Raw genomic sequence first — 13135 nt, 5'->3', positions numbered from 1 at the left:
AAAGCTTGATATTCCTGCACGTTTGCTCAAGCATCCACAAGCTTGTGCTCCTCTTCACGTTAGCTTTATCCTTCGACTTTAAAACCACGTGTGCAAGGAAGGAACAAGGAAGGAACAACGCAAGTCAGCATAAAAATCTGTATAATAAGTCATTAGTGAATGCCAGCGAACCACACGAGTGAGCATGAGAGATATATGAAAGATACATATATATATATATATATATATATATATATATATATGTATATATATATATCCAAATAAAAAAGTGCTTCATATACGCTTTAATGTTTTCATTAGGCTGTATAATAAAGTAGGAATGTTCACAGCGTTTAATTGTCAACAAAGGTAGGCCAACCACATTTTAATCACCTAACTGTGTTTAGTACAAGTGGTTATTTCAGATTCCTTGCAAACCATTTTTAAAATATAAGGGATACTGAAGCTTGGTTGGGGTGGTAGGATGCTCGTAGCGGGTGCCAGAATATGTACCATATTCACATATCCAAAACTTGACAGGTATGTGTTGGACAGTTATGTGGGAAAGTGAAAGAGATGAGGCTGAGGTGGTTTGCTCATGCTTGTAGGAGAGATGATAGCTGTTGAGGGAAAAAAAAGATGCAAAGGATGGAGCTGGAAAGCAAGAACAGAGGAAGTGAGTGAGGAGGGTGACGGATGCAAAGAGGGAGGGCATGCAGGCCATTGGTATGAAGAAACAGGACACTGGAGACGGCAGGGATTGGAGGAAGATGATCTGCTGTGGCAAGCCCTGAAGGGAACATGCCAGAAGAAGATCTAGGTTTAAAGCAGCATTATATAGGAACCCTATGTGTTGATGTAAAATAAAAATAAGAATTATTGCAGAGGTAAGTTCTTTCTTACTATATAAATTAGATTAATGGTGATCCATTTTCAAATACAAACAGGACTGAATCATAGCATAACCTAACCGCTAGAGAAGCAGACATGGGCTCATCTGTAAACGGTTGCATTTACTGGTTCAATAAACAGGAAGAGATTCAAATTCTGATGTAGCTGGTTATGATTTACAGTCTGCATAAACAGGACTGAATCATAACATAATCTAACCGCTAGAGCGGATATGGGCTCGTCTGTGAACGGACGCATTTACAGACCCTGGAGTCGCTGTTAGCTTAAGCGGGAAGAGATTTGTCACCTTCATAATAAGTGCTGACTAGGCCACTGGGAGTGAGGCCCAAGGCCAAGGTAGGCTGACTTGATAACACTGTATCATGTTTTTCTGCAGTCAGTGCCTTCTCCTCACCCTGCTCTCTCTGCTCTGTTTCAGGTGTCGTTAAGCTGATGATGACAGTTCCTGATCTGTGGTTCATGGCTCAACTAGTCTGAGATACTCTGATGTTCTATCTCTCTATCCTGTTCTGTTGGTCCTTCTGTCCACTAAGCACAACCAGTTGACGCAGATGGCTGCCACCTCTGAACCTGGTTCAGATGGAGATATCTTCATCAGCCTTATGTATAAAACTTCAAGTAAAGTGTTACCTTATTTTCTAATAAATAGCTAAGTTTATTCAAATTTTATCACAGATTAAAAATACAGAAATATATATATTGCGTGTGTTCTACTACAGGACCACTTTACGCTATTGTAATTGTGGACTCTAATCTCTACTAGTTCTATCAGTTACCTATTAACTAAATTAAACTTGTATAAAATGGTGGTGGTTCAAAAATAAAGCTTGTGTAATATGAGTGGAACTTCACTGTATTGGCCAGTAAGAGCTACAATTATAATCATTGTTTAAAGTCAAAATAAGCATCCATTCATTAGTTCCAGTGGTTACCAGAAGGTAAAACACATCAGTCTGACACTTTTCTTCACCACATGACAGGCATGTTGTGCAAATTCACCTCCGACTTCACAAACTCCCGTGCATTTGGTGGGGTCTAACTGTAGATGGATTGCTTATCAGAGTATATAAACACACTCCGAGAAGTCATGAGGCCACAGTATATGGGCCTTCAAATAATTGATTGCTTTAATGCCTTGGCCTCGTTCGAGTCCTACAGTGCAGAAGCTTTCTCTCGTTACACTAATGGAATATCAATAAACCCAGAAAGGCCTGCAGGGTTATGTTCAGGTTCATAATCTGGTGATGGTAGTTCATTCTGTCTCTTTAATACGTTCTTTTATCCATAAGGTAAACTCTATCTCACTGAATGTTTAGTCAAGAGTCATAGCATCAAAATGACCTGCCAAGTCTGAAGATGTGTCAGCTAAACATGAAAAAATAATATATAAAATAATCATAATATTCTTCTGTTTAATGACCACATACGGTAATATTGTTGCTGTCAGAGTTGTCTAACCCAATGTTTCTCAAAAGGGGGTACACAATGGCACTACAAGGGATAAATTAACTTAACTTATACTGAATAGCAAAAAGAACAGACAAACAACAACAAAATACACAGAATGACACTAAAAACACATGCACTAAGAGAGAAAAATACTTACTATTACCAGCAACACACAAAATGACGACAAAGACACACGAAATGAGAGAAAAATACACACGTCACTACAAAATACCCCAAAATAACAACCAAACGACACCAAAAACACACACACCGAGAGAGGATAATTTAAATAATACCAACAACACTCAAAAAAGGCACAAAATAAGTTAAAAATACATACTGAAAAAAAATAAATTAGACACACAACAACAAAATACACACAAAATGACACCAAAAACACACACAATGATGATGGAAATGATCTTGATCTTGATCAGTCTTGGTCCCACATCAGGAGGGAGTGACAGGAAATAAATACAAAAATAAATATATTCAGGAGGCACTAAATACTGTTTAATTCCACTTATTTACAAAATGAGGTTCTTTAAAACGTGTTATTACTCATTTATTCCATCATTACGCTCTATAGTTGTTTTTTCATAGTACTCTGAGCAAAATTATCTAGTCTGACAAAGGGGGTACTTGGATTCAAAAGTAAGAGGAAAGGGGTACTTGAACCAAAAAAGTTTGAGAACCACTTATCGAACCCTAGCCCAAATATTAATGATCTTCTGTAGATCAGGTGCCTTTAGATAAATATTAAAACTATACCTGGTGCGAACAGAGGTAGTAAAATGTCAATAAGAGCAAATGACAAAAAGACCTTCTTTGTGTTGTGGAAGAGCTGGAAAGCCAACACACTTTTCACAGGGGTGTGTTTGAGTCCTTGCTTAGTGCCAAATGAGGAATCACCTCATGTGTAAGAGTTGTCAACACTTTCCTTTGCCAGTTGTTAACACCAGATCAGATGTCACTCACGTGGCGGATACGTTTTACTAAATTTTGGGGAAGAAAACGAAGGACAAAATGGACAGTCTGCAAAACAGCAAGAGAATATTTTTGAAACACAGACAGGATTCAGTTATGACACACATTTTGTTTGTAAATTAGTGAATGGGAGAAATAACGGGGGTTTCTGGGAAATGTCTGCCAAGCTAAATAGATCTATCTCTCTTTAAAGCCTTCAGCTCTGGGAAAGGGAAGAGAGTTTCAGTGTTGGATCTATTCATTAAGTCTCTATTGTTTGAAGCCCAGTCATTGCATCACACAGCATTTTGTGTTTTACAGTGTCAGGGGTTCAATCCACAAGGTGCACCCCTCTTTATCTCCTCATGGACTGTCCAATGCGGTGTCCATTACGTTTGAAAATATTATGATTTAAGTTGTAAAGCAAAGGCTGTTGGTGCTGTTTTTTAGTTTTTTTTTTAAAAAATTTTTTATATCTAGGTTTTTTTCTTCAATGAAGTGCTAATTGAAGCACATTGGTTAAAAACATAAACTATTGTGGCACCACGATCACAGATTTAAATCCTGCTAAATCTGTGTTGTGTTTTGGTTAAAAACATGTATATTAAATTGGTCGTTGTTTCTTAAATAGCTGTAGGAATAAATGAGTGACAAAAACCAAATTTTAATGTGAATAAGCAGGTAATTAAGAGTACTTTAGTTTCCCCAAAACATCAACAAAATGTGTGACACCAAAGCAGAATTTGTCGCTAAAAGTCTGGATTGTTTGACTAGTGTGAGTAGAACTCTGTCACACTAGAGCTTAGGTTCCCAAAGTGGGGTACGGGTACCCCCAGGGGTACGTATTGTCATGGGGGTACGTGAATAAAAAAGTACAACACTGACAACATTGGAAACTAGAACATAAATAGAGCAGTTAATGTTAATGCTAGGTTAATGCTAATGCTTGGTTATTGCTATTTTTAGGTTGTTGCTATTGCTAACTAATGCTAGGTTAATGCTTATGCTAGGTTAATGCTATTGCTATGCTAATGATAATGCTAGGTTAAAGCTAATACTAGGTCAATATTAATGTAGGCTAATGCTAAATGCTAGGTTAATGTTATTGCTATGCTAATGTTAATGATGATGCTAGGTTAATGCTATTGCTATACAAATGTTAATGATGATGCTAGGTTATTGCTATTGCTAGGTTACTGCTATTGCTAGACTGATGCTAATGCTAGCTAATGCCAATGATAAGGTAATGCAGTGTGACGCGGGCCAGCACCTGTATCCTCATTTGTATTTTCTTAAGGAAATGCAAATATTATAGTTATTATTATTGTTATTATATATTCCTCAACAGGATCGGCAATATTCACTGTAGGGCTACATTGTTTATGACAATACATTGTTATTTGTTATTAGTTTGCAGAAGTAGGGGGTACATGGCTTCAGGTGAATTGTCTGCAGGGGTATGGGACTGTGAAACATTTGGAAACCACTGCACTAGAGCATGGCACAGTGATGAATGTGGTGATTACGTATGTATGCAAGCATCCTTCCATCATAAATCTGGTCATTTGCCAGTGCCAAATACCGGTAGTTTTAAAATAGATCCTACACTCTTATTTAAGAGTGAAGCATGTTTTTAGGTTCATTTACCATCGCTCTGCTGCAACCACATGTAAACAAAAAGTCTATTGATGATGCTGCACTATATTGTTCTATATAAAGATGATGACGTGTTTGTTGGTGGTAACTGTGCTGGGCTGAGGGTAGTGTAAGTGAAGGTCAGCAAGGAAAAGCAGAGAGGGAGTCTTAGTCTTAAGCAAGGTACACACAAAAGGGTTTTATAAATGTGAAGAGATTTGTTGCAAACCACACCAAACACAGAACCATTCTGTCCAACCACCAGTCTTCCTCCAAGCCAGAAATATCACGTGATCAAACAAACAATGTAATCTAATGCTGCCTTCCAAAAAACTCAGAATCCGGGATTTTCCAACTTTTTACTTGAAAAAGTAGAGCGCCACCTGAAGTAGGAGCTCCTACTCAGGAAAGTCGAGGAAAAATAAAATATTTTAGCCATTTTTGAGATATTTCTACGTTCTGCCATGAAACTCGGAAATCAGGATTTTCAACTCGTAAAGGCCAAGTTACAAGTTGCCTTGAACGCACCATTCCGTGTTTCTCTGTCAGCTTGCTTTTCGATTGGATACATTCAGTTCCATGTCGCAAAACACGAGGTCATGAGACGAGGAATTTTGGTAGTAAATAACGAAAAACATTTAATATTTAGGAATGACAGCACTGACCCCTTTCAGTCTTAACACACCGCAGACACAGGATAATCTTATAAAGCATAAAATAATCTGGAATTGGCCATCCTTGGTCAGGAAGGGGGATAATTCTCTTTATGTGTGTACCTAGCTTTTGTTAGATCATAAGAAAGATAAGCTTTGTACTTACAGATGTGTAGCCAGCATTTTTCTACATAATTTTGATTTGTTGATCAAATGCGTGCACACATTTACTACAGGGCTGAATTTGTTAGCATCGTAGCTCATTCACCTCATTGGTTGCAGTCAAGTGCGAGGCAAGAGGATCCCACCTTTGGACACTCGTCTCACAAAAGACAATAGCTGCAGTTCCATTACCCTTGGAAATGCGCAATAAAAACTGGTAATGGAAAGACCTGAACTTTGGAAAAAACACTCAAATATTGCAAAAAAGTTTTTGCATTTTTATGAGGAGGAATTTCTGATGTTTTGATATTAAAATGTGTCGCAGAAGCGCTATGGAAACACTTTTTCTACAAATACATGTCACAGAGCGTGACGTACATGGTCACATAACGTGATGTACCTGGTCACATGACCACCTCTCTTTGAGAAAACATGGCGCGGTACGTGTTAACAGAAGAGGAGACCGAGACAATTCTTAGCATTATATTTAAAAATGATTACTGCCACTTCAGACTGAAACAACAAAGAAATAGTGTTATAAGGAGGATTGGAGAATCTATCTTCCTGCAGCGAAGTCTTGCGGGAAGAGATTATGCGCTATTACACTTTGTCGACATTTAGACATCGCTTTTATTTTACGAAAAACTGTAATAGAAACCCAGCTAATTATGTAATAAGCAGGATGTGAAGGTCAATGAATCCCAAATGCAGCGCAGTGTGTGAATCTATTTTCAAACCAGCCTAGGTTTGATACTATCCATGTCGCACTGCCATACCTTCAGATTTGTTTCAAATGATTTCAAAATCAGAGAAGTTCAGTCACTCATACTTAATTTGTTCTCCATCAAATGTTTTTTTTATCTTTCCAGATTATTGTGATACAGAGAAACCTAAGACAAGCCCTAGAAATGTGTCCCTTCTCATCCAAGAGGCTCCTTCAGTTCATTTTTTTTGTCTAACTTTGGAGTTTACTTAAAAAGACTTTGCCCATTGAAGGCTAACTGTGGTTTTGCTGCTGAACTACAGCTGTCTTTTCTCCCCCAGACCATTTTCTGGACAGAGTTTGTTATCAGGACATAGCTGTTCTGGCAAAACACCGGTGGAGAATAGCAAATGAATCCCAGCAGCGCGAATGATATATAGTGTTTACACTGATTGGCAACGTGCACGGAACACATCAGACACGGTTTACACTACTCGTCATGTTCGCCGTGAAAACGCCTCACCTCTTGACATTGTCTGAGCTTCGCTTTTCTCTGCCAGTGTGCATGTTTTAGCGAGGGATTAAACCTTTGCAGCCACAGAGGGAGAAGAAGATTGCTGACGATGACTCATCGTGTAATTTAAATACTATACATGTAGAAATGCAAGCCAGGGCGATCAGATAAGCATTTCCATAAATAGAATATAGATGCGCGCTGCTATTTCCTGTCTCTATCTAATCCATGACATGCTTAAAGTTCACTGTAAATAATCCTGTGCTTAGCACAAACACTGTTTCGTGTTCAGTAAGTCAAGCTGTGGAATAAACCACATATTTACGTACTGTTTTCTCAAATTATGGTACTTCCGCAGGTTTTCAGGTCACAACCTATCTGCCCATCAGATCTTTCTTTATCATCACATGCGGGAAGTGATTATTTTACAATCCCACTGTGTGAAACTCTCCTATAACAGGACTGGATCCGCCAAGAGTTTTTCCTTGAGTTCAACTTCAGCTGCTTACATTTTAACGTAGTATTTATTTGAACTGTGGAGTGTTGCATTTCACTGACTTCTGCCAAGTGGGGATATTTTACTGGCAGTGAGGAATTAACAACATATGCCTAAGTTAGAAATTTACCTTTATTTAACAGGGCCACCGCAACCCTTAAAAACAATGAAGAGCCCTGGGATTCATACAAGCTGTGACAGTTTTACATACACGTTACTGCAAAGGTGCTGGACAGGCGATGGTATGGAGAGATTTACAATCATTGCATCACCAGGGAACATAAAGCAATATAAGATGTAGACAGGAAATCTGTTTAAGGGCTGGAGAGAAAAAAGCCTTTGTTGGACACTAACAACAAATTTTCACCAGTGGCTTTAAGCTTGGGAAAAATGCCTTCCGTAACCATGGTCAAAATGTTCAATTTTAATTAAAGAAGGTCATAAACATTCTTGGAAAAAGGTCAAGCAGGCACAGCTCAGTCACTAAGAGGTGCAAAGGGGTGGGGGAACCATTTTTTCTGACCAACTCAACAAGGCTTAGGGAGCTAAATGTACCATGAAGTCACATTTTCCAACACAGACAGCAGCTACCGCCTTAAAAGTTTATTTACTCTTTTACCACTTACTTTACCTTAAGACATTAGCCTTTCTGCCTAAAATGGAGAAATGTCTTTAAGGTTGGAATAGATTTATCTTTTATTCAGTAAGCGATAACTGCCACTATTATTACTTTCTTACCTGGTAAATTAAATATTTATACTTGGTCTATCTTAATCCAAGGTTTACGGGCAATGTGAAAGTGCAGTCCTAAGATGTTTATTTGGAAAGTGACATTACTGGAGCCATCACCTTTAAATACCATGTTTGGATTGTCTAAGAGAAACTCCGAAAAAAAACAATCCTTTGGCAGCATTTGGAAAGAGAATTCCCAGAATTGACTTCTCAATAAATGGCCTGACATAAATGCTGTGTGTACCACAAATACCCCTCAAGTTGTCAGAGAGGAAACAGAGACAGTCATTGAGGAAACCTGCAGTTTGTACTTTGAAGAATTCCACTGAGAAGACCAAAGGGTGGAAGAAAATATACCTCAGAAACAGAAACAGAGCTAGCCAGAACAAGGGTGCCAAGGAAAAATACTGATATTTCATGCGAGGAAACGCCAGAGTGCACCTCAGAATGTCAGACGGTAAAAAAAAAAACATGACAGCGAGGTACAAAGGTTACACGAGACAGGTGGAACTCTGAGAAGGGGGGACAGAGCTCTCCTTCGGGAGAAGTGGGCTGTTTTCTTTAATATTCAACAGAGTAGTGTAAACTTTGACGTGAAGGTAGATGAAGTTCAGGCCAACTGACAGAAGGTTTTTGTCACAAACGTTAGCATATGGCTTGTATACCATCCTTACCTCTCCTGCAGTGTCTCATGGCCATTTTGCACATCCTGGACTCTGCGATGGTGGGACAGGGTATCGTGTCCTTGGGTGGTTTCTTAACAATGTGCCGCGTCCTGGTCTCCAGACCCCACTTATAACCACAAGTTTTGTTTCTCCTGGTGCAGGCCCCCCATTCGCTCCACTGACCCACCTCACAGCCCTCTGCAGAGAAACACATGTATGGTGATGGCACAATGTAAAAACATCCAAAGTGCTTTTTCAGGACAGGTCACAGACCTGTCCTGAAAAAGCTGGGATTTTATAACTTTTCTGTGTGTGGTCTCAGTTAACCTGCTTATTTTTTTTTTAACTCAAATGAGAAGCAATTATTTTAATGAATGGTGTAAAATAGACAAATCATTTAAACACCCACTCCAAGTGTTTTTTCAGTTACGTACCTCCACACTCCATGGTGTCTTCCAGTGGGGTAAAGCCTTCGGGGCACTTGTCAAAGCAGCGCCCTTTATGGAGGTAAAAGCCTGACTTGCACTTGGTGCAGAAGTCTTTACTGAAGCAGGACTCACAGTTTTCTATTCTGCACCCTAAAGGAAAGAGCAAAGAAACTCATCTGAGAAAATCCTCTCGTCTCGAGTTGATTGAAGGTGAAGGACTTTGAGGAAAGGGGTTATTGAAGGGACTATTTGGTCAGTCTTGCAAAAAAAAAAAAAAAATCTCATTGAATATTCTACTTGACAATGTTTTTTCATCTTCATATTTTTACTTTAAATTAGGAAATTAACAAATACGCAACAATACTGATGAAGAATTTGGTTAAGCTGACCTCCTTCAATAGTATGAGCCAGCATCCAGAGGTGAAAGTGACTGTATTTTTTGTAATTGAGTTGCTTTTATGGGTATTTCTAAATCAGTAATTTTACTTGTACTTAAAGGCAGGGTAGGCATTTTTCAAAGCTAGCATGATTTTGAATGTAGCTTCTTCGACGGCTCCGCCCTAACTTAAAAAGTGTATCTGGAGAAAATCACCTACCCTACCTTTAAGTACGATTTAAAAGAAGTAAAGTAATTCGTTACATTTCTACACTCAAACGTTACTGAGTAAACTATTATTTTTGGTTTTAAAATGATCAACGGAAATTGTGAAACTATGAAAAATGAAATGAACAGACAACAATCAAATGCATCAATCATAGCAGACCAACCAGATTAAACGTAACGCACCCCGCGCCAAAACAGCATTGAATGTCAGTTATTTTCTCAGTTTTAGAGTTAATAAATGTAGCTATACTTAGAGCCTGATAATTTTATTTATTTTGACTTGAATTTATTGGTGTTCTTTTATTTTTTTAAATAATTGTATATTTTGACAAACCTTTTATTTTATACAGATGCCTTTATGGAAAATAAATTCAGTTACAATTGTGCAAGATTTGGTCTCTTCCTTTTTAAGTTTATACATGAGATGTTTACTGTATGCAATGGAACCGTGGCAAGATTTATTACCAAAAATAAATGTGGCGGGTGAAAGTAACTTGTAACTTTTACTTTAAGTACTATTTAATTGAGCTACTTTTAACTTGTACTTGAGTATTTTATGTATGACGTACTAGCACTTGTGTACAATTTAAATCAAGTAACAGTACTTCTACTTGAGTAGTATGTATCTGTACTCTTTACAACTCTGCCAGCATCCAACAGTATGGATGCAAAAAATGTTTCCAACTAAGTAGCATACTGCAACACTAAGCAAGTGTCCCTAAAATAACATCTTGCTACGCTGCTCTGCTTCATTCTGTGTGTTTTTCCATTAACGATATTATTGGATTGAATGGTGAACAAGGACTAGTGATTGTAAACCAGAGATTTTGCAAAGCCCTGTCCAGATAAAATGCTCTCGCCAGCAACTACAAATCATATGTCCTTCCATGCCACACCTAGGGACTGCACAATACCCAGAACAGGGCCTGAAATGAAGACAGGCAAGGCAATGTGTCATCAAGCTCCTTGCAAATAGCATGTCAGACAGTAGCAAATTACAACCACACCAACGAGGCGACGTAAAGGGCCACATGATTAGAAGGAACTTCGAAGAACTGTTTAATTTATGTTGCTCCTTTGAAGAAGGTAGTATTGCTCAATGGGTCTCAAGTGTCAGAAAACCATAATCTCTAATTTACAGCTGCAGTCCCAGGTTGTGTGTCACGTCTCCCTCTGAACTCGCCTCGCAATCATGAGTGACAGCAAAGTGGGCATTAAGGTGTAGGCGTACGTTTCTTGAGGTTAACGTTGTTGCTGTGTTTTGTTTGTTTGACATGTAGGAGCAACACAGGCTGACGGCTGCCTTCTATCTATGACCCTTGCAGGGTCTCTGGAAGGCTAGGTTCTCACAAGTACACCCCATAATTACACCATCTCCAGCTAACCATCATGCATCCTCCTCGACATTCCTCCAAAACAAGGGGTCCCTCCTCGTTTTACTTTGAACCCTAAAGTATGGCCTCTGCCCACTCACTTTGGTCTCACGCTTTCCCAACCAGTCTAAACACACACAAAGACACACACTGGAAATATGACTTCAAATCTCCTTATTCTTCATAGTCAAGTTGTTCATCTCTTCACCATTTTCTTCATGTCTTTACATCAGTTATTTATCACTACCTCATTTTTGTAATACGCATGTCTCCTAAATCTAATAAAAATAAGCGTTTGCATGCATTTCGTTATAATTTTGAGCTTCCAGACATCTTGTCCAATTGTTTCAAGTGAAAAACAGCCAGGGTTTCATACAAAACTACTGGAGAAGTAAATCAAAAAGCTAATAGGAAAACATAAAGTCATCTTTTACAATGCACACTTCCCAGGCCTGTCATCACCTGAGAGACATTTAGTTGCACAACAAAAAAAAACAAAAAAAATGAAGGAGCAAAAGGACAAACCACAGCATCTGGCAGTATTCTGTAGCACTAGAGTTGTTGAGCAATTCTGGTTCATTGACAGTAAATATGAGTTAACACAGATGTGTACAGCACTGTATGCTTGCAGTAGCACTTGATGAAAGTTTTTGATTAAAAAATGACGCTCCGCGGTAATTTCAGATGTGGTAAGCCAATTCAGGGACAACAAGGTAATTGGGTTTGCTAAAGAAGACAAGTCGTGGTGTCATTTAATGAGATGGATGAGGTAGACGATATGGGAAGGCGACTCCACAGGAGTTATAGAATGTCGGTAGGCAAAGCTATAGGGTCAGAGGCCATCAGAGGAACAGTGGGAGAGGAAGGATCATCACCAGATACCAGCCAGAGAGGCTATCTGGGACACAGGAGGAGCTGCTGTATGGACAACCAGCTAAGTCATCACCAAATACAGATACAGGGGAGTGGGTTCATTCTCCCCACAGGATTAACCTCCGGACCACCTTTAAAGTCTTCCTCTTGGTGCCCCAGGGAGACTAATGAGAAATAATGAGGTCATCAGATCCCATTGAACGAATTGTTCCAGGAACTTAACCGTATTATCATCATTATCTCCCAGCCTGGCTCTCTGACCATGGGTTATAATATGAATGTGACATGGAAAAATGCTAAGCTTCCTTCCATAAAAAACAACTTGAACAATGCAGGTTTTAGACAGTACATCCGATAATCTAATTGTGATAGTTTGGTGGGCCTAAAATCGAATGATTTTTTCAGCTTCAGTCAAGTGCTTAGCTTTGATTGGCTGACAAAGTCATGCAAAATCAATCCTTTTTTTAATAAAACAAATCATCTTTGTGTAAAGAAACAATCGGTTTGCAATGATTTTACAAAAAAAAAAGAGAGGAGAAATGATAATGCAATTGGGGAAAAATTAGCCTACATTTGTGTCCTTCAATTACAAGTTGTAAGCAAAATATCCTGTTACTTTCGCATTCGACTACAAGTTTCACTGACATTGAACCATTGGCTCGGTTTGCTCGTGACAGCCCGTCATGTCATATAGGGCTGCGGGTACAAAGATCATGACAAAAGACTGCCATCTTCACTTGTTACTCTTTTTAAGTCTTTTCAAACCTGTTTTTTTTCCCCACACTGGCACTCATCCTGCTGGCATTAAAAGTAGAAGAAGCATGGATGTTTTTTTGTCAGCATTTTAGAGACTGACAGACAGATCAGCCAGGTAAGATTTATTAGTTCTTTCACTGTGCGAAACTCTTTTTGTGTTCTTCTAATTATAGAGTCAAGCAATTATTATCTGCACTAAAACGGTTGTCCTTAAATTTTGATAAAACTTATTAGC

General features: G+C 38.7%; 1 protein-coding gene across 1 annotated transcript in view; it reads right to left on the bottom strand.

The window, feature by feature from the left end:
• rspo2 (R-spondin 2) overlaps nt 1-13135 on the bottom strand; it is an 85263-nt gene that overhangs the window by 20764 nt on the left and 51364 nt on the right. Inside the window, exons 4-5 of the mRNA XM_028471042.1 lie at nt 9301-9444; nt 8876-9064 (exon numbers count right to left, since the gene is read on the bottom strand). Of these exons, the coding sequence (XP_028326843.1) occupies nt 8876-9064; nt 9301-9444 (333 nt within the window). The remainder of the gene's footprint in view (nt 1-8875; nt 9065-9300; nt 9445-13135) is intronic.

The sequence above is a fragment of the Gouania willdenowi genome, chromosome 16 (genome assembly GCF_900634775.1).
Source record: "Gouania willdenowi chromosome 16, fGouWil2.1, whole genome shotgun sequence".
NCBI lineage: Eukaryota > Metazoa > Chordata > Actinopteri > Blenniiformes > Gobiesocidae > Gouania > Gouania willdenowi.
Note: the sequence above shows the minus strand (reverse complement) of the source record. Positions and strands in the feature narration are given on the sequence as shown.